Consider the following 22,865-nt stretch of genomic DNA (forward strand, 5'->3'; position numbering starts at 1 on the left):
CACATAAGACAGGTAACGATTAGAACTCCATCTGCCTATTTTCTTGATCACCTCCGGCCCAAGGCCCAAACCATCGGCCTCAGATGCGGCCCCAATCCTAAAAGAATGCGAGCCGAAATTTTCCGGGTTAACACCCAGCAAACCCAAGCCCTTCTTCAAAATGGCTACAAACTGGAAACGTGACAAGAAATCCCCCTCTTGGTGTTGCAACAGAGGGCCTGACCTGACTGATGACAAATTCCAATATGCCTCTAAGCAGCGTTGCGGACACATCCCGCTTCCCGCCACTCTTCCTAGCACTACTTTCTTTCCCCTACCTAGCTGATCCGTCTTTGAACGCCTTATCCAAAAGGCAACTCCCCCTTCCCAAAAAACCACATCTTCCGCCAAAAGACCACCTGACCTGTCCTTGCTCGGGGAAACCAATTCACCCAGACGCAAAGCACCAAAAAACGCTAGAGAAAAGGCCAATTGAAACAGTACCACCTCAAACTGAGATGAACAAATTACGCCCAAGGCCTCCCCTAACCGCTGCAACAACCCAAAAGAAATGGGCCTGCGCTTATCAAAAGTCGAATTACCCTTACGAAAACCTTTCAACGCCTGCCGTATAACAAAGTCCTTTGTGACGTCCCTCAATCCTTGCAACTGAAAACCAAAAGCCAAACCTGCTATAAACTTGTTTAACCTAGACACGGACCAACCCCACTCCACGACCTTACCTACCAGTGCCAATATCGCCATTGCCCTGTCGCTATCTGACTCAGCCGAGCCGCATTGAAACAACCAACTTTCCCACATGGCCCATGACGCCGCATAATCTGACCATGTCCTGTTTGACACCGAGGCTTGGATCAATCGGCCTCCCCTTCCGTAACCACCTGCCACAGATGCAAAGGACATGCTGCTCCTGCCGCCTCCGAATCTGGAGCCAAATCCCGGAATCGGTCCCACTGCAAACGAGACAAAGCATCAGCTATATTGTTCTGAACTCCTGGCACGTGCACCGCCGTAATCCATGCATTCAACTCCAAGCATCTCAGTACCAACTCCCTGACCAACCTAATTACTGGAGGGGAAGAAGAAGATAAGCTGTTAATCACGGCCACCACGCTCGAGTTATCGCAATGGAAACGTACTCGCCGATCACGAAAGCTGTCACCCCAAACAAACACTGACACCACAATCGGGAACAACTCCAACAATGCCAAATTCTTGGTGAGCCCCTTCTTTCGCCAATCCTCTGGCCACACCCCAACGCTCCATTTTCCTCCACAGTAGGCCCCATAACCAACTCCACCTGCTGCGTCTGTGTAGATCTCGCAATCAAAAGCATTCAGATCCTCCTGCTGAATAAGCGACCTGCCATTATAGCCTTCCAAAAAACGTTGCCAAACAAGAAGGTCCTCCTTATGCTCTCTACCCAAACGAATAAAATGATGAGCCGACCGAACTCCAGCCGTCGCCCTGGACAATCTGCGGCAAAATATCCTGCCCATTGGCATAATACGACAAGCAAAATTCAGGCGGCCCAGCAGCGACTGCAACTCCTTCAATGAAGTCTTCCGCAATTTTCCAATCCGACTCACCTCTCGCTTAAGCAACTCCAACTTATCATCAGGCAACCTACACTCCATTTTCTCAGAATCAATGAGAATCCCTAAGAAACTCAAGACCGTGCAGGGGCCCTCCGTTTTTCCCTGTGCCAAAGGAACACCAAACTGTCCGGCCACCCATTCCATGGTCCCAAGTAAATGACAGCACACTGCTGAATCCGGTGGACCAACAAACAAAAAATCATCCAAATAGTGAATGACAGAAGGAACGGCCGATACATCTCTCACTACCCACTCTAAAAAGGTACTGAAAGTCTCAAACAATGCACAGGAAATAGAACATCCCATAGGCAAACACCTATCCAAGTAAAAACCACCCTCCCACCAACAACCTAACAAAGGAATGCTCTGCGGGTGCACCGGCAAGAGCCTAAATGCCGACTCGATGTCCGTTTTTGCCAGCAATGCTCCAGGCCCGTACATTCGCACCCACCGAACAGCCGCATCAAACGATGTGTAAACAACGGAGCACAACTCCTCCGCAATCCCGTCATTAACCGAGGATCCTTTGGGATATGAAAGATGCTGAATTAGCCGGAACTTGTTCGGCTCCTTCTTGGGCACCACCCCAAGCGGGGAAACAATTACACCCGCCATGGGCAACGAACTAAAAGGCCCCGCCATTCTTCCCAGCTCAACCTCTTTTGCCAATTTAGCCGAAACCACCTCCGCATGCAAGCCAGCTGATCTCAAATTTTTTGTAGAAAAAGGAACAACATGCATCGGGTGAGGGATCTTAAACCCCTCAAGAAAACCGTCCCTAATAACCTCCGCCTTTTTAACATCCGGGTATCTACTTAGATAGGGGGCCATCTTTTGAACCCTCACCGGAGTCACCCCCTTGACCGCCACCCACTGATGGCTTACCACGTGATTTCTTGAAACACTTAGCGACTCCGTGAGAGGCGCCGTTGCAATGGGAGCACACGTGTTTAAATTTACAAGTGGTGCCATACTTGCACTGGCCCTCATTAAACTGCCAGCATGTCCCAGATTTTTCCTTTGAACCCTGAGACCCGTGTCCTCCACTTTGTCCTGACTGCTGACTGCTACCCCCCCCTCCCCCCTGAAAGGACTGCCCATAACGCACCGGAGCCATCACCTTCAGCCACAACCCGATGTCTTTTTGGTCCCACCTTATCTCCGGCCTCACTGCTTTTCGCTGCCTGAACTGTTCATCGTATCTCAGCCAAGCCTGGCCCCCGTAGGTACGATGCGCCTCACCAATAGCATCCAAATAACAAAACAGGCCCGAGCAATTCTCGGGGAATTTCTCCCCTATAACACTCGCTAGAATGGCAAAGGCCTGCTGCCAGTTAACGAACGTCTGAGGAATAAGACGCCAACGCCTCTTTTCTTCCTCTTCCTTTTTGCTGTCGTCTTTCTTTCCTTTATCCAAGTTAAATTTTTCTAAAGGAAGGAGAGAGAAAATCTCTACGCATTCATCTTTCCAAATCTTTTCCTTGACTTCTTTCTTCAAATGGGCCCCCAGCGGACCCTCAAAACACACATATACCTCGCCTTTTGCCCTGTCGTCTAACTTAACGGTATCACCTTTTCCCGTTTCCGTTTGTACCGACACTGACACCCCCGCCACAGAAACAGGTGTCCCGCTACCCGAGCTCGCAATCTCGTTCGAACCCCCTGCTACGCCCCCGGCAACTGACACCCAGGCACCAGCGGGCGACGATCCCACACTGTTAGCAACTGAGCTACCCCCGCCCCCATCCAATCTACGCAAAATCTGCGACATACCCGCTAGAAGTTCTCTGACCCCCGGGACCTCATTACAGCCCCCACCCCGCTCCACCACACCCGAAACACCCGGCACTGGGGAAAGACTGGACATGTACTCACGTGGCTGCGCAGGTGCTGTGACCCCACCAGCCGTGCTTCCTGAATCCTGCTGGTCCATTTCGTCGCGATGTTCGTTCCCGGAATCATCGCTGCCGCTCATCTGCCCCAGGCCCGCGCCCCTGGCCTCCACGTCACCAGGGGGGACCGAGACTGGCGAAGGCGACCGGTCCCTCGACCTCCTGCTGGATCTGGATCTGTCCGGCTCCGTGATTCCTCTGCCTCCAGCCGCTGGACTGTCTCCTCTGGACGCCGCTCCTGCGGCCCGACCGCGACCCGCTCCTTGCCGTGATGCCGCCGCTGTCCTGCCCGATAGTCTGCTCTGCCGTCCTGTCGCAGAGCCAGGCGCACTGGGGGGATGGGATCCGGGTGCAACCGCCGCAATTGCGCCCGCCGCGATACTCCCCGGCTCCTGCCTGGTGGATGCTGCCGCCGCCGCTGGGCTCCTTCCCCGTCCCCCTGCTCGTGTTGCCGCCACCACGGGAGGTGCTCCCCGGCGGGTAGAAGCTGCTGCTATCGGTGCTGCGGCGCCGCCGCGCCCTCTGCTAGGCCGCACCGGAAGTGCGACCCTGACATCCTGTGCAGCGCCGGCGTCCTGCCGCGTCTGCACCGCTCGCCCAGCACCGCGCCGCCTCGCGCCGGCAGGGCCGCCAGGTGGATTCCTGCCGGGGGAGGGGGCGGGCAAGGTGGATCGGCCGCGTCCCCCAACCTCCGCAGGGTCCCTGGAGGGGCTCCGCGGCCTGCGCCTGCCGCACGGTGTAGTGTCGGGGGACAGCCTGTCTGGCGGCCTAGACCGCCTGGTTCTGCTGCCCCGGCTCCCGCTGTCCTGGCTCCCACTGCCTCCGAGCAGCCCTGTGAGCTACTCCTCCAGCCATCCGGCCCTCCTGGAACTGGCCTCCCGATGAAGCTGAGCTACCAGGCTGTCCACAGAAGACATGGTGAGAGGGATGTGGCAGCAGGTCCACTCACTTCGCCCGTCTAAGGTAACTGATCTCCCCTTTTCCCGCACTTTCCCAAGCCCCAACCTCCCTTTTTGCATAAATCCCCACCCCAAATCCTACTCTTCCAATCCCCGGGCTCCTTTACTCAATAACACCTTTATTTTTTAAAAGAAAACCTACTGCACTGCTCCCATGGCAACGCAGTCATGTGGGGGCCTCCTTTTAGCTGCGCCCCATACAGCCCCCCCTCTGCATCATGCTCTTCTTATAAAGGACGTGGAAGGGCAAAAACCAAAAGACTGATGGATCTGTACACACAGCCCCTGTATCTGCAAGGACTATGCTGTACTTAGCCTTACCCCTGGAGCGAAGGAAGGTTTTAACACCACACTGCATACACAAGGAGACTTGGACTCAGATTTTCTTGGTTCCTTGAGGTTCTTAATGAGACTAATACAGTACAGAGACTCCTTTTTAAATTCTGCCAATTGGTTTAGTGGACTAGCAGGATGTTTTTTTTTGTATTTTACAGACTTGCATGCAAATTTTATTGTTTTGTTTATTGAATAGTGTATGTGTAAGGAAGGAATTTAAGGCTGAGCCTTCCATAGTGTATCATAGACCCGAGATAACCACTGCTGACTGGGGAAGTGAGTGTCCACACTGAGGGTGGATGGGCGAAGCAGGTAGAAAGCCCCCTTATGGGTACTAGACCTGTTAGACAGTAGCTCCTTTGTGGACATCAGCTGACCCTGTGGCAGAGGTTATACCATTTACAAAAGGGGAAATTGATATAGAAGGGTTAATGTTTTGCCTTTAATTTGCCTTTTGCCTTTAATTGCTAGAATGTGTTTAATCATGATGCAGTAGTCTAGTCAAGGAGACTACACTTCTTATCATATATGTTCTCAATAGTCAGCCACAGCATGTGCTGGGTATGTGGGAAATAAGGTCAGCATGACCTGGGGTAACGGAGGAGGGGGGCTACATGAATTACATTGAGTTTCCTTTGTTGTAAATGGTATAAAATACTGCCTCTTGCTCCACTAGATCAGATAAAGTGATTTTGCTCACAACATCTGTGCAGCTTCCTTTTTCTCCAAGCGCGCTTGTCGATTAAGGGTGTAATTCCACAATTTGGCCTCACTGGTGATCTGGCTATCTGACTCTGGGTAAGAGTGAAAACAGCTATGACAATTATAATAAGTAAGTAACATACGGTAAGTATGATGCAAAATATTCCCTGACTAAGTATAAAAAGAATATACTTGTTCACATTTTCTTTTTTAATTAGGTCAGCTATATTGATATCAACTCTAGTTATTAAGTTAATATTATTCCAGTACTATGAAGTAGCTCTCAGTGGGTTAACACTGGAAATTATGGGATCATAAATGGCAGCTTTTACTACAAAGTGCCCTATAGAGATTTGCTGGGATATTGGCTGTAATTGGAATGTTCGGGGGCTGTTAGCAGCAGAATACAATGTTGTAACTCGCTGGTGTTTAGTATAATTACTTTGCTCATATTGCTGATGAAGCCTCCGGAGGTTGATTTTGTATACAGACTATCAAATACTGCTTGGGATCCTTGAAATAGGTCACATGAAGAAAGGAATCTAGTTGGAGCCGGAACTATTTATTTCTGAAAAATAAGCTCTAATCCACAGTCTAATAATAAAAAATAAATAAAAAAAAATTGGTGGTTAAAAAGATAGGCTAACGACAAGTAATATCCATGATGCAGAAAATGGGGGGAAGATAGTCAAGGTATACAGGTCCTTCTCAAAAAATTAGCATATAGTGTTAAATTTCATTATTTATTATAATGTAATGATTACAATTAAACTTTCATATATTACAGATTCATTATCCACCAACTGAAATTTGTCAGGTCTTTTATTGTTTTAATACTGATGATTTTGGCATACAACTCCTGATAACCCAAAAAACCTGTCTCAATATATTAGCATATCAAGAAAAGGTTCTCTAAACGACCTATTACCCTAATCTTCTGAATCAACTAATTAACTCTAAACACATGCAAAAGATACCTGAGGCTTTTATAAACTCCCTGCCTGGTTCATTACTCAAAACCCCCATCATGGGTAAGACTAGCGACCTGACAGATGTCAAGAAGGCCATCATTGACACCCTCAAGCAAGAGGGTAAGACCCAGAAAGAAATTTCTGAACAAATAGGCTGTTCCCAGAGTGCTGTATCAAGGCACCTCAATGGTAAGTCTGTTGGAAGGAAACAATGTGGCAGAAAACGCTGTACAACGAGAAGAGGAGACCGGACCCTGAGGAAGATTGTGGAGAAGGACCGATTCCAGACCTTGGGGAACCTGAGGAAGCAGTGGACTGAGTCTGGTGTGGAAACATCCAGAGCCACCGTGCACAGGCGTGTGCAGGAAATGGGCTACAGGTGCCGCATTCCCCAGGTAAAGCCACTTTTGAGCTACAGAGAAGCAGCACTGGACTGTTGCTAAGTGGTCCCAAGTACTTTTTTCTGATGAAAGCAAATTTTGCATGTCATTCGGAAATCAAGGTGCCAGAGTCTGGAGGAAGACTGGGGAGAAGGAAATGCCAAAATGCCTGAAGTCCAGTGTCAAGTACCCACAGTCAGTGATGGTGTGGGGTGCCATGTCAGCTGCTGGTGTTGGTCCACTGTGTTTCATCAAGGGCAGGGTCAATGCAGCTAGCTATCAGGAGATTTTGGAGCACTTCATGCTTCCATCGGCTGAAATGCTTTATGGAGATGAAGATTTCATTTTTCAGCACGACCTGGCACCTGCTCACAGTGCCAAAACCACTGGTAAATGGTTTACTGACCATGGTATTACTGTGCTCAATTGGCCTGCCAACTCTCCTGACCTGAACCCCATAGAGAATCTGTGGGATATTGTGAAGAGAAAGTTGAGAGACGCAAGACCCAACACTCTGGATGAGCTTAAGGCCGCTATTGAAGCATCCTGGGCCTCCATAACATCTCAGCAGTGTCACAGGCTGATTGCCTCCATGCCACGCCGCATTGAAGCAGTCATTTCTGCCAAAGGATTCCCGACCAAGTATTGAGTGCATAACTGAACATTATTATTTGTTGTTTTTTTTGTTTGTTATTAAAAAACACTTTTATTTGATTGGATGGGTGAAATATGCTAATTTATTGAGACAGGTTTTTTGGGTTATCAGGAGTTGTATGCCAAAATCATCAGTATTAAAACAATAAAAGACCTGACAAATTTCAGTTGGTGGATAATGAATCTATAATATATGAAAGTTTAATTGTAATCATTACATTATGGTAAATAATGAAATTTAACACTATATGCTAATTTTTTGAGAAGGACCTGTATTTGATGTAATGTACTGTAATTTTTTTAGAAGGTGTGTGGAGAGGGGGTAATTATCTAGAACTGTAAGGGTTATTAAAGGGAATGAATCATCAGAAGATAACCTGAAGTGTTTAAAGTGTAAAGGTACCGTCACACTAGACGATATCGCTAGTGATCCGTGACGTTGCAGCGTCCTGGCTAGCGATATCGTCCAGTGTGACAGGCAGCAGCGATCAGGCCCCTGCTGTGCTGTCGCTGGTCGGGGAAGAAAGTCCAGAACTTTGTTTCGTCGCTGGACTCCCCGCAGACATCGCTGAATCGGTGTGTGTGACACCGATTCAGCGATGTCTTCGCTGGTAACCAGGGTAAACATCGGGTAACTAAGCGCAGGGCCGCGCTTAGTAGCCCGATGTTTACCCTGGTTACCATCGTTAAAGTAAAAAAAACAAACGCTACATACTTACCTACCGCTGTCTGTCCCCGGCGCTGTGCTTCTCTGCACTCACTGTGAGCACAGCGGCCGGAAAGCAGAGCGGTGACGTCACCGCTCTGCTTTCCGGCTGCCCGGCGCTCACAGCCAGAGCAGAGAAGCACAGCGCCGAGGACAGACAGCGGTAGGTAAGTATGTAGCGTTTGTTTTTTTTACTTTAACGATGGTAACCAGGGTAAACATCGGGCTACTAAGCGCGGCCCTGCGCTTAGTTACCCGATGCTTACCCTGGTTACCGGCATCGTTGGTCGCCGGAGAGCGGTCTGTGTGACAGCTCTCCAGCGACCAAACAGCGATGCTGCAGCGATCCGGATCGTTGTCGGTATCGCTGCAGCGTCGCTTAGTGTGATGGTACCTTAACTGACATTTCACGAGAACTTCCTAGAGGAAGTCACAGGCATTCTGCTGCAAGTTCTGCTGAAACATCAGTTACAGCTCCTCCCTCCTCCTGCCCACTTCCTTCTCCATAGAACCTTATGAGCACCAACTATCATCTCCTATTTCAGAAATGGGAAAATCTGTATTTACTGAAGAGAGATTTTACCTGCAAATTGAGAATTTTGAACATGAAAGATCAGTCCAGTAAAAAGAAAGAAGCAAAGGAGATACAAAAGTTTCTTATTTTTATGTGTACTATTGATTAATGAAAAATAAATAAATAAATGAAGGTTACTTTTTAATTCATCAAAACCCGTGGGTAACGCATTAGGGATGATAAACTTTCACGCAAGTGTGGGATCCGGTCACCACTGCAATTTCAATCTACACTGGACATGCCCTGGATTATGGTCTGATATAGGCGCCGTGTCACTTATTCCTAACTGAACATGTGTGGAGCGGATTGAGTGTAAAAAAAGTTGATAATAATTTTAAAACATATAATAAAACATAAAAACGTGATTTAAACAGTATGTCATTTTATAATTACATGTTCCCCTTAAATACATTTCATGAAGTCTCTAATCTCTGATCATGTTATCACTAGGTGAAACCATATTTGTCGCTCAGTGCCCGCTCTCCTCTGGTGTTTTCCTGTCAAGGTGACCTGTTTGTGGCTACTCTTTGGTTTGGATCTTCTGTGCCTGGCCTCCTGTTTACCACCAGTGTCTTCCTTTTGGATCCTCTGCTAATGATGGCACCAGCTTCTTGAAGCCTCAGCGCCCAATCATTTGTCCTTTAGTCAATGCCCAAATCGTCATAACCTTTTTGAATATGCGGACCACATTGTTCAGCTCTTTAGTAATAGTAAGGTCCTTTTCGTTCCTATACTATGTGCCTTTTCCTTGCATCACTTGGCTTTAAATTAACTTGTTTCTGACCACGTCATATCGGCTGGTGCCTGTCCCGACCTCTGCCTCTCGTCTGAGGGTGACTGAGAGTGACTGATCTCTGCCTGTCCTCATCTGTGACTGTCTGACCTACTGTTTAATCCAGTTATTGCTAAAAGATACTACTCTGGGCGAAGCAGCCTGGGAATTCCTTGTGGGAAAGGTAGACTCTCAATCTTTTAAATGGGTTGTCTAATTCGATGTCCATTTCTTAGTGTAGGTCATCAATATGAGATTGGTGGAGATCCGACACCTGGAACTCCCACCGTCAACTATAACTAACTTCAGTAGCAGCCGTCTATACACCATTGAATGGAAGTGGACAGTACAGCCCTGTACTCTCTCCATTAGAAGCTGATGGGCATGGAGCGCCCCCAGACACAGGGTTGCAGTCTCTTTACCTCTTTACTGAAGGCTTTGGGATCCGCAATCCAGAGCACTGCTAACAGGGCTGTCTGAGACCGGCCGGTCCGAAGGCACATCCAGAGTTTCCTTTGCAGGTGGAAATCAGTGCCTACCCACTAGCGCCTGTGTGTTGTAGTCCTTCCCTGCTGAGCACCACGGGATAGTCCTCACAACTGTTGTGTCTGTGCTCGTTGTTCTTTCTCTCTTCGTCCCCCAGATGATATGGTTAGGACGCACCCATATGACTGGTAGGCCTGGAGTTATTCTGGGACCCTAGAGACGCCCCTCTCCCACAGTAGCCTCCTCTGTCTGCTTAGGTGATTTAGGAGAGACAGCCAACCTATAATTAACTGTCTTGCCGTGTTGAAGTAATGCGTAAAGTCTTTCTCGGTGCTCAGGCCACCGCTATGCGCCTCAGAAGGATGTTGCCTCGGTCTCACGACACGACTCCTACTGGCTCTATCTCCTTTACACGATGATCCCACTTCTCACTTCTCCACAATCAACTTCGCTTTGTGTCCTTTCTTAGAATACCGCTGCAAGTAGTGCAGGCGCGGCTCCGTAACGATCTGTTCTCTTTCTAGACCGCTGTCAGAATCCCACCCCTGACAGGTCCTCTCCCGAACTCTCCTGGGCTCTTTCTGTCCAACTTCCTGTCCCACCCCCAGTTTTACCAGAGTGTGAAGAGTGGCCTACTAGATAGAACCACTCCCCCTGGTGGCCGGAGTGTGAAGTGTCATGTGTGTTTGTGATACCTGGTCAGAACTCCTTTAGTGCCATCAGACGTACCATCACTCCCCTTAGCGGCAGAGCGTCATACTGCAACGACCAGATCTCTGGGGCGCTGCAGGCACGTCAGGGCAGATGATAAAGATTGTACAAGTGTGTGCTCTACAGGTCTGTACAATTTTTACATCTGGACGCCACCAAAGATAATAACAGATGATCGGTGGGGTGGTGCTGTTTTGGTATTGATGACCAATCTAAAAGATATTTCTTAAATATTAAATGCCTGAACTATCGCTTTTTACCAACCCCTTGAAACTGAGCCCTGATAATATGGAATCACCAATGTTTTAGGTCCACCTCAAGGCAGTTTGTCCACTTCAACTAAGGTAGGCCTCATGAGTCACGTCAATAATTTTTATAACAATGGCTGTATTTTTCAGGCACACCCATCTAAGGTATTTAGACAACCTAAAGATGCCCTTAGCTTTGCAATGTAGTTACCATTTTTAGAGCACTGTTTGTAAATTATTGATGCACTGTAGTTTTTTTTAACCTATGTTGACTGCTCATGCTGTGGAAAGAAAACGTTGGCACCATCTTGGTCTCTGTCTCGCTGGATATTTTATCAAAAATTGCCTAACTCGTCATCAGGCATGTACGTCGCCGTGAGAATACCCCAGTCTTGGTGATTGTCGAGGAGGTCTCGCCTTTACAATTTATTTAAGCCTGAATGAACCGCCATGAAAGACTATGTTAACGAAAGTTTACGATAGAGTTATATCTGTCCTGCCTCCTCCCCTGTAGCTGCTGGATTTTTCTTTGTAAGAAAAAAAGATGGGGGTCTCCGTCCTTGCCTCAATTTTTGAGAACTGAACAAAATAACGGTTAAGAATGCATATCCACTTCGACTCATCTCCGACCTATCTACTATATAATTGTCTAGGGGTCACTTCCATCTGTCTGTCTTTCTGTCTGTCTGTCTGTCACGGATGTTCATTGGTTAAGGTCTCTGTCTGTCATGGAAATCCAAGTTGCTGATTGGTCACGGCAAAACAGCCACGACCAATCAGCAACGGGCACAGTCCGGAGAAAATGGCCGCTCCTTACTCCCCGCAGTCAGTGCCCGGCGCCCGCATACTCCCCTCCAGTCACCGCTCACACAGGGTTAATGCCGGCGGTAACGGACCACGTTATGCCACGGGTAACGCACTCCATTACCGCTGCTATTAACCCTGTGTGTCCCCAACTTTTTACTATTGATGCTGCCTATGCGGCATCAATAGTAAAAAAAGGCAATGTTAAAAATAATAATAAAAAAAAACCTGCTATACTCACCCTGTGTCCGACGATCCGCTCGCGCCTGCCGCCATCTTCCGTTCCCAGCGATGCATTGCAAAATTACCCAGAAGACTTAGCGGTCTCGCGAGACCGCTAAGTCATCTGGGTAATTTCGCAATGCATCCTGGGAACGGAAGATGGCGGCAGCCGTGCGCATATCGCCGGAGCTTCGGTGGATCCCAGGGGTGAGTATATAACTATTTTTTATTTTAATTATTTTTTTAACAGGGATATGGTGCTCACAGTGCTGTATACTCCGTGGGCTGTGCTATATACTGCGTGGGCTGTGCTATATATTATGTGGCCACTGTTATATACTGTGTGGGCAGTGTTATATACCATGTGACTGGGCAATATACTACGTGGCTCTGTGCTGTATACTACATGGCTCTGTGCTGTATACTACGTCGCTGGGAAATATACTATTTGGCTGGGCAATATACTAGTTGGCTCTCTGCTGTATACTACGTGACTGGACAATATACTACGTGACTGGACAATATACTACGTGACTGGGCAATATACTACGTGACTGGGCAATATACTACATAGCTGGGCAATATACTACGTGACTGGGAAATATACTATGTGTCTGGGCAATATACTACGTGGCTGGGCAATATACTACGTGGCTGGGCAATATACTATGTAGCTGGGCAATATACTACGTGACTACGCAATATACTACGTGGGCTGTGCAATATACTACATGACTGGGCAATATACTACGTGGGCTGTGCAATATACTACGTGGACATGCATATTCTAGAATACCCGATGCGTTAGAATCGGGCCACCATCTAGTAGTATATAATTGTCTGTGCTGTATACTACGTCGCTCTGCAATATACTATGTAGCTGGGCAATATACTACATGACTGGGCAATATACTATGTGGCTGGGCAATATACTACGTGGCTGGGCAATATACTATGTGGCTGGCAATATACTACGTGACTGGGCAATATACTACGTGACTGGGAAATATACTATGTGTCTTGGCAATATACTACGTGGCTGGGCAATATACTATGTAGCTGGGCAATATACTACATGACTGGGCAATATACTACGTGGCTGGGCAATATACTACGTGACTGGGCAATATACTACGTGACTGGGAAATATACTATGTGTCTTGGCAATATACTACGTGGCTGGGCAATATACTATGTAGCTGGGCAATATACTACGTGGCTGGGCAATATACTATGTGGCTGGGCAATATACTACGTGACTGGGCAATATACTACGTGACTGGGAAATATACTATGTGTCTTGGCAATATACTACGTAGCTGGGCAATATACTATGTAGCTGGGCAATATACTACATGACTGGGCAATATACTATGTGGCTGGGCAATATACTACGTGAGTGGGCAATATACTACGTGACTGGGAAATATACTATGTGTCTTGGCAATATACTACGTGGCTGGGCAATATACTATGTAGCTGGGCAATATACTACATGACTGGGCAATATACTATGTGGCTGGGCAATATACTACGTGGCTGGGCAATATACTATGTAGCTGGGCAATATACTACGTGACTGGGCAATATACTACGTGACTGGGCAATATACTACGTGACTGGGAAATATACTATGTGGCTGGGCAATATACTACGTGGCTGGGCAATATACTATGTAGCTGGGCAATATACTACGTGACTACGCAATATACTACGTGGGCTGTGCAATATACTACATGACTGGGCAATATACTACGTGGGCTGTGCAATATACTACGTGGACATGCATATTCTAGAATACCCGATGCGTTAGAATCGGGCCACCATCTAGTAGTATATAATTGTCTGTGCTGTATACTATGTGGCTCTGTGCTGTATACTACGTCGCTCTGCAATATACTATGTAGCTGGGCAATATACTACATGACTGGGCAATATACTATGTGGCTGGGCAATATACTACGTGGCTGGGCAATATACTATGTGGCTGGGCAATATACTACGTGGCTGGGCAATATACTATGTGGCTGGGCAATATACTACGTGACTGGGCAATATACTACGTGACTGGGAAATATACTATGTGTCTTGGCAATATACTACGTGGCTGGGCAATATACTATGTAGCTGGGCAATATACTACGTGACTGGGCAATATACTACGTGACTGGGCAATATACTACGTGACTGGGAAATATACTATGTGGCTGGGCAATATACTACGTGGCTGGGCAATATACTATGTAGCTGGGCAATATACTACATGACTGGGCAATATACTATGTGGCTGGGCAATATACTACGTGGCTGGGCAATATACTATGTAGCTGGGCAATATACTACGTGACTGGGCAATATACTACGTGACTGGGCAATATACTACGTGACTGGGAAATATACTATGTGGCTGGGCAATATACTACGTGGCTGGGCAATATACTCTGTAGCTGGGCAATATAGTACGTGACTACGCAATATACTACGTGGGCTGTGCAATATACTACGTGGACATGCATATTCTAGAATACCCGATGCGTTAGAATCGGGCCACCATCTAGTAGTATATAATTAGCTAATGGAGGCTAAATGGTTGTCTAAACTTGACTTTAAGGGACCTTACAATTTGTTCCGCATCCGGAAGAATGATAAGTGGAAAATGGTGTTTTTAACATCTGAGGGCATAATTGGGATACTCAGTGCACCTCCTTTATTTCAAAATTTTATGAATGGTATTTTTTCTAATTGCATTGGAAGATTTGTTGTCATTTACCTGGATAATATTCTAATTTTCTCGCCCGATTTGGACTCTCACCAGAAGCATGTCCTTGTAGTTTTACAAAAGTTTACTCACGGCTCTTTGCTTGCTAAATTAGAGAAAATGTGTTTTCTGTTCAAGAAATTTCACATCTGGGGTTAATTTTGTTAGCAGAATGGTTTAAGATGGACCCTGGGAAAGTGCAGTCCTCCCTAAGGATTTTTCTCAGGTTGCTAAACCTCTTACTGACCTTAATCGTAAGGGGGCAGATCTCAAGGTTTTTGTCCCCAGATGCTATTAGGGCTTTTGAAAGATTAACAGTGTTTCATGTCTGCTCCTTTTCTCATTCATCCCGATCTCCAAGAGCCTTTCATTGTGCAGGTGGATGCTTCAGAGGTCTGGGGCAGTTCATCAAGGGGCAGTTCATCAAGTTACCGTGGTCACTGAACATAGGAATCTAATTCACATTGAATCAGCTAAACAATTAACCCCCAGACAGGTCAGATGATCCCTGTTTTTCTCTAGGTTTAATTTCTCTATCACATTCATGCCAGGGTCCAAGAATGTGAAAGCTGACAAATTATCTCCCTGGATTCAGTTTCTCCTCCATAACCTCAATCAGCAAACAAGCTCATTTGCTTCGTTTGTTAGGATTACAATTTCCATGTTGGTTATTTCTCATATTTTAAGGTTGCCTGTGATCACTCCTAACATTGTCTATGATAGGGGAGCGCAATATGTCTCTAAATTCTGGAGAACATTTTGTAGTAAACTGGAGACTGACTTGTGATTTTCCTCTTCCTATCAACATGAAGCCAATGGTCAGACAGAGATGATAAATCAGTCTGGAACAAATTTTAAGGTGCTTTTCTGCAGCTCAGCAGGAGGACTGGTCCTCATTCTAACCTCTCGCTGAGTTCGCCTTTAAAAGTCAAGTCAATCAGTCTATTAAAACCTTGCCATTTATCTGTAACTATGGTTGTCATCCCCATTTTGGAGAATTTTCTAGGACTAGTTCTGAATGTCTGGGATGAACGTTGCCATACAGAAACTTGGGAATGTCTGGAAGGAGGTTCAAAAGAACACTTAGATTCTCCAAAAATGTAAGGCTGATAGAAAACGGTAGGTGGGTCTTGTCTTAAGGGTAGGTGATAAGATCTGCTTAACTTAAAGTGCAGTTGGCGAAGTTTGGTACTACATTCTTTGATCCTCATGAGACCCTGGAAGTAGTCAATCCTGTGACTTTTAGATTGAACCTTCCTCAGTCTCTTCGGATCCCTAATGTTTTCTATAGATCCCTATTAAAGGAGTTTGTCCCTTTCGTAGTACCTCCCTCATCCCCACCTTCTCCGGTTTCGGTCGATGGCTTGGATTATGAGGTTCAGAGGATCGTGGATTCTCAAGGGGTTTGAAATTCTCTGCAATACCTCATCCACTGGAGGGGATATGGAGTCGAGGAGAGATCCTTGGTCCTAGCTCGAGATGTGAAAGCTGATTGGTTGGTCAGGGCCTCTCGTTTGAAATTTACTGGAAACCTGGGGGTCCGGTGGCCCATCTAGAAGAGGTGGTACTATCACAATCTTGCTGCTCACTGTGTCCTAGGGATGTAGTGAGTGACCACTCGGTCATCCTATAGATTGAAGGGACATACTAGACTGTCAGTTTGGGAATGGGATTTCTTTGCATCCCAATTAGGCCACTCCTGCTCAAAATCCTCCAGTTGATGCCCTTTCAGGATAAATTCTTGGCAATTAAGCTGTCTGGATATGCTGGGACAATTGCCTGCCTTAGCTTTCAACTCAGTGGTATGTTTGCTTTGTGCTGCGTACTCTGTACTCTGATATTCTGATCTTTGTTGTCGGATATTGGATTTGCATTTTGACTGTTTGTATTACCCCTTTTGCCTTGATGCACTTTGACCTTGGAATTCTGACCCCAGACAATGACCTGACTACACCTTTGTATCTCCCCTCTTTTTATGACATACTCTCCCTTGCCCGCAGACTCTTTGACTTCTCTGCCTCACGGCTTGTCCAAGTGAAGTGACTTAACCTCATAGCAGACTTACACAAAAACAAAAAAAATAAATATTCAGGGTAGCAGTGGAAATAAAAAAAGAGCAAAAACTGGCTAATTTTGACCTGGACACAGGCCATTTGATAGGCTCATTGTAAATGGGCCGATAATCTGGAAATGAACGTTCATACGACAGGCTGAAGAGTGAGCAAACTGCTCACTCTTTTGGTGGAATAGCTGTTTCCTAATAGATGTAGTCAGAAATTGTCTTGATGTTTACTTTTCTTCATTTCTTTAACCAAGAAACTCAGTATCTCTATATAGATTTAAAATGTATATACATTGATATTTGCTACATGTATATAGGTAATTACCCTCATGTCCTTGCTGTCAACTTTTCACCCCACCTGTAAGTAGTTTTTGCACGTCAACCACACCTTAGGGATTTCCAGTGACATGCTTACATTTGCCCCAAGAGGAAGAGTGGTCAGATTATACAGGTATGAGGTGTTCATTTGCACGGACATAGTGCCAACAACACAACCATCCAATACCTGGATAAGAAGATACGGATTTTGAAGGGAAATATATATATATATATATATATTTCCCTTCAAAATCCGTATATATATATATATATATCTATATATTGTGAGGGGTTCCATAGTTCCAATGGTTCCAAAGGTAGACACAGGAATGCTTCTTGTGGTAAATCATCTTTTGGTTTATTATGGAACATCATAAACCATAGCAGGGTTCAGCAAAGTAAACGTGGCCTTTTTGGCATAACAACACAAAAAGATAACATATAGTAAAGTCCATATGTCTGAGGGGTTCGCCTGCTCAGACCACCATGTGTCTTCAGCTCCACCTGGAGCCACGTCTGGAGTCTCTCCTCTCCAAACCACAACATCAAGAAAAAAAAACAGTGGCTGTACATTTAACATCCCAGCCACATCCTTGAGGTGGAGATATGGTAAGTAGGCATCCCACCCGTCTCTTACCTACTAACCTAAACACCCATCCCATAATATGGCTGATTAACTCCTTCAGCACCTAGCATGCATAAGAGAAACTTGTGTGTTTCTGGATCACAGCAGAAAGCAATCTTCGTGACACATATCTCCCCTCCTATTCCATGCCAATGACCCTGTCACTATATATATACAGTAAAGAGCAAAAGGGTAACAATGTTTTGAACTCTTGACTTTCAGTCTCCATATCTCACCATCAACTACTGCTTTGAACTTGAGACTATCATCATTTTATAGACAATCATCTTGGATATCTCATACATAAATGTGACTTGAAACTATTTGGCATATGATTAGTTATATATAATTCTTGTCATGTCACTGCATTGTTATGTTTTGTTGCTAAAGATTTACATTTTTATTATTCTGTTAGTAATTTGTAAATCCGCGTTTGGATTTCAACACTGCCTGGATCCTTCTGGGCATGCTCTCTGTCAGATTCAAACATGTGTTGGCTGAAATTTGATCTTAGGTCTTTTCTACACTTTCCGAAAGTTGGTGTATAGCAGTCGACTCACTTGGGTATGTACAGTTTTTTCTTCAATTCTACCCATAAGTGTTTGATTGGGTTGAGTTCTGGAGACTGTGGGGGCCATTCCAGCACTTCTACTACAACCATTTCTTTGACAATCTCGATGTTTGCTTCTTGTTGTCCCGCTGGAACACTATATCATCCTTGCCATAGTACTTGAGTGTATGAAGTAACTCATCTTGTATGATACTCACATATAACCCAGCATTGAGACCACCATTGACCTTGGTCAAGTATCCAATGCATTTGGCTGTAAAACAGTCCCATATCTCAAGCAGGGAAACAGGGTTTCTCAAGCGAACTTGACATTTTCTTCAATTTCTCAATCCATTAGCCCTTTTTCCCCTTGTTTCTTCCATACTCATTTGCACCTATCAGAGCAGAGTCTACCGACTTTCATCCAAATCATCTGCTTACAATCTTCTACTGTCCACTTTTTGTACTTGTTTGCAAACTCGATCCAACGCTTTTTATGACAATATACAAGTTGAGGCTTCTTCACCTTTTTTCTGGTCACCATTCCAGACTTGTGTAATGTGCGTCGCACCATGCTTGTATCGAGGTCTGTGATCTCACTAATAAGAAGCATACGAGCCACCTCCACTGCCGTGTTTGTCACTCCAGAACTGATAGACCTTGGAATGAGCCAATGTGTTGACACCGATATCTTGCCTGGATGTCCACCTTTTGGCTTCTGAATGAATGGATAGACTTGATTTTTGAATTCTTCCAACTGTCATGGCACTCACATGATGCAGTTTAGCAATTTTTTTGGCCAAGAGACCTCTATCGATAAGCGTATGATGCTGTCAATTGTCTTCAAGGCTGTTCCTTGATTAGAACCAATGACCTTTCACTTGGGAATCAACCTAGTCATACATTGAGCTAGTAGGGAATGTGAGAACAGGTTGTATTTTGTAGTATTCAGGAAGAAAAATATTTTTCCACCACCAGCAGCAAATCAGTAACATGACAAAAATCTGCATAACTAATCATATGCTAAATAGTTGCAAGTCACATTTAGGTATGAGATAGCCAAGATGATTGTCCACAAAATCATGATAGTTTCTTGTTCAAAGCCATAGGTGGATGGAGAGATATGGAACCTGAAACCCAAAGTTCAAAACATTGTTACCATTTTGCTCTTCACTGTATATATATATTCATATGGACATTTTTCCAGAGTATGAGGTTTATATTTGCTGTGTCCACAGCTAGATAGGCTTCTTTGCGCCCCAGGGCAGTGGTGAAACTGTCAAGAAGATGTGATGCCAGAATACAACGATGACAAATTACATCTTTCCATATGTGAAAATACACAAGCACATTCCATCAGAACAAGGTGGAAAGGACACATCATAGTCAATGACTGAAATGCATTGCAATTGTGTATAATTTAGTATATAGACTTGATATTGATTCTTATATATTTGACATGTGCTAATATTCTACTGATTTGTCGTGATTTATGCATAGTTTTCTTAGTCAATAAACTTGTTATATTTAACTATAATAAAGTGTCATTAATCAGTGTGCTCATGTGCAAAGTAATAAATATTTTAGGATAAGGATAAAGGTGGGAAAGTATAATATAATTATATAATTATTATAAATTATTATAAATCTGTTTCTGCTTTTAGAATATGCATTCATCTCATCTTATAATTCTGCATAATGGCTGCATGATGGGGGCAAAGGATTTGGATCAGAAATGGGAGTTCTAGTAACGAACCAAGATGTCCACAATTGACACCTATTAATGGCCGCCATTATAGCGCCTGGAGAGGATATTATCCTACATTTCACAATCTCTGGTGGCGTCTGACAAAGTGCATAGAATTGGGACATGGAACATTTTAATTTAAATATTACTTTCATTTGTTTATTAAATCTCAATGTTGTCATAATCTAGCATTTATAGTCACAAGTCAATTTTATGACGGATATTTAGAGAGGTAAACTTGAAAGCCTATAACTTTGGGATGGAATAACTGAGATCTACAATATTTACCAGATACCAAAACATAGGACAAATCTACTACAGAAGATGAAAAAATGACCCATAAGCAGAAATCAGCAAATACTGGTATTAATGAGTAGCTAACAATACTATACCTTTATCTCCAAAGTCACAATGGACGGCGATCGGGATGAAGACCATTAGGAAATATATTTTCCAAGCCATTTTTAGCATTGTCAGTATCCAAATGTTGTCGCTCTTCACTGGTTCCTACTTTTCTACTCTGCACCTTCTTTACAAATTAGAAATGTTACTGATCAACCAGTTACTAGTACGAAAAATAACAAAATCTGTGCTAAAGGCCATGTTGACTGTGGGCTCATCCTTCTGATTTGGTCACTGACCTCTCCCACGCTGATAGTTTAAGAACAAAGAAACAACTAACAGTCTCATGCCGGCTGGGAAAAAAAGTAAATATAACATAATAGAAACTGTATTTATCAATGTCAGCAATGTAGGATTCTATGGGATTTTATATTTCCAAATCAGGAACTCAGATCTCTGCCCCTACATCATGGACTCAAGCCCTGGTGACATATTCACTTCAGAAGGGTTTTCTCATCACAAACAACACATTTACGGTTCGCGCACACTAACGTATAAACAATCTGTCCTATTCTCATCCAGAAATGTTGGACGAGTGGAATCTGTATGGTTTATCTTTTTGTCATGCGAGTGTGAGCATTATTTTCTTAGCTTGGATCTGTATGCGATCTGTATGATATACGTATGAAATCCGTATGCAACACTTTTTTAACATAATTTTTTACATCATATACTGTACATACTATAATACACTATGTAAACTTAAATCTAGATGCCAAAAAATAATAAAGCAATCATATATAAAGATATAGGTAGATGATAGAAAGACATTAGATATACAGTATGTTAGGGTTGGCGGAACGCACCGAGTATAAATATATGCAATAATAGGTGCGTTTGCAACCCGGGGTCCACCGTGCAGGAGAGGAACCTGCTGCTAGCAAATGGCAGCGCTATATGGCGGTATTAGCGAACTCTGTTACATCACAGAATCGCTAGGATAGGGAAATGCTGTGCCCTGTTAACCTCACAGAGGAACACAGCTACCAAACACAGCAAAACTGTGGTCATGCAGTCAGCAAAGCACACAAACAACTCCTCACCGGAGGTGCCGGTATTCTAGGGGCTTATTTCAGCCAAGACCTGAAACCAAACACACAAAACTCCTCACCGGAGGTGCCGGTATTCTAGGGGCTTATTTCAGCCAACCCTGACCTCATGCAAACATGGCTCTGCCAATGCAACTTGACGCCTGCACACCAATCCATCTAAGTTTGCATTCCAAATAGCGCTCTTTTCCTTCCGAGCTCTGCCATGCGCCCAAACGGTGGTTCCCCCCACATATAGGGTATCAGTGTACTCAAGACAAATTGGACAACAACTTTTGGGGTCCAATTTCTCCTGTTACCCTTGGGAAAATACAAAACTGGGGGCTAAAAAATAATTTTTGTGGAAAGAAAAAAGAATTTTTATTTTCAAGGCTCTGCATTGTAGTGTAGTGAAACACTTGGGGGTTCAAAGCTCTCACAACACATCTAGATAAGTTCCTTAGGGGGTCTACGTTCCAAAATGGTGTCACTTGTGGGGGTTTCAATGTTTAGGCACATCAGGGGCTCTCCAAACGCAACATGGTGTCCCATCTCATTTTCAGTCAATTTTGCATTGAAAAGTCAAACTGCGCTCCTTCCCTTCCGAGCTCTGCCATGCGCCCAAACAGTGGTTTACCCCCACATATGGGGTATCAGTGTACTCAGAACAATTTGCACAACAACTTTTGGGGTACAATTTCTTCTGTTACCCTTGGGAAAATAAAAAATTTGGGGCAAAAATTTCATTTTTGTGAAAAAAATATTATTTTTTATTTTTACCGCTATATCTTATAAACTTCTGTGAAGCACTTGGTGGGTCAAAGTGCTCACCACACATCTAGATAAGTTCCTTAGTGGGTCTACTTTCCAAAATAATGTCACTTGTGGAGGGTTTCAATGTTTAGGCACATCAGGGGCTCTCCAAACGCAACATGGTGTCCCATCTCAATTCCTGTCAATTTTGCATTGAAAAGTCAAACGGCGCTCCTTCCCTTCCGAGCTCTGCCATGTGCCCAAACAGTGGTTTACCCCCACATATGGGGTATCGACGTACTCCGGACAAATTGCACAACAACTTTTAAGGTACAATTTCCTTTCTTACCCTTGGGAAAATAAAAAATTATGGGCAAAAAAGATCATTTTTGTGAAAAAATATGATTTTTTATTTTTACAGCTCTGCATTATAAACTTCTGTGAAGCACTTGGTGAGTCAACGTGCTCACCAGACATCTAGATAAGTTCCTTAGGGGGTCTACTTTCCAAAATGTTGTCACTTGTGGGGGGTTTCAATGTTTAGGCACATCAGTGGCTCTCCATGCGCAACATGGTGTCCTACCTCAATTCCTGTAAATTTTGCATT

At 44.7% G+C, this 22,865-nt stretch overlaps 1 protein-coding gene across 1 annotated transcript in view; it reads right to left on the minus strand.

Moving 5' to 3' along the window:
• LOC138651418 (beta-2-glycoprotein 1-like) overlaps positions 1-20,615 on the minus strand; it is a 66,609-nt gene extending 45,994 nt beyond the window's left edge. The window contains exon 1 of the mRNA XM_069741601.1: positions 20,468-20,615. Coding sequence (XP_069597702.1) covers positions 20,468-20,546 — 79 coding nt within the window. The 5' untranslated portion in view covers positions 20,547-20,615. The remainder of the gene's footprint in view (positions 1-20,467) is intronic.
• Between the last annotated feature and the right edge of the window lie 2,250 nt (positions 20,616-22,865).

The sequence above is a fragment of the Ranitomeya imitator genome, chromosome 10 (assembly GCF_032444005.1).
Source record: "Ranitomeya imitator isolate aRanImi1 chromosome 10, aRanImi1.pri, whole genome shotgun sequence".
NCBI lineage: Eukaryota > Metazoa > Chordata > Amphibia > Anura > Dendrobatidae > Ranitomeya > Ranitomeya imitator.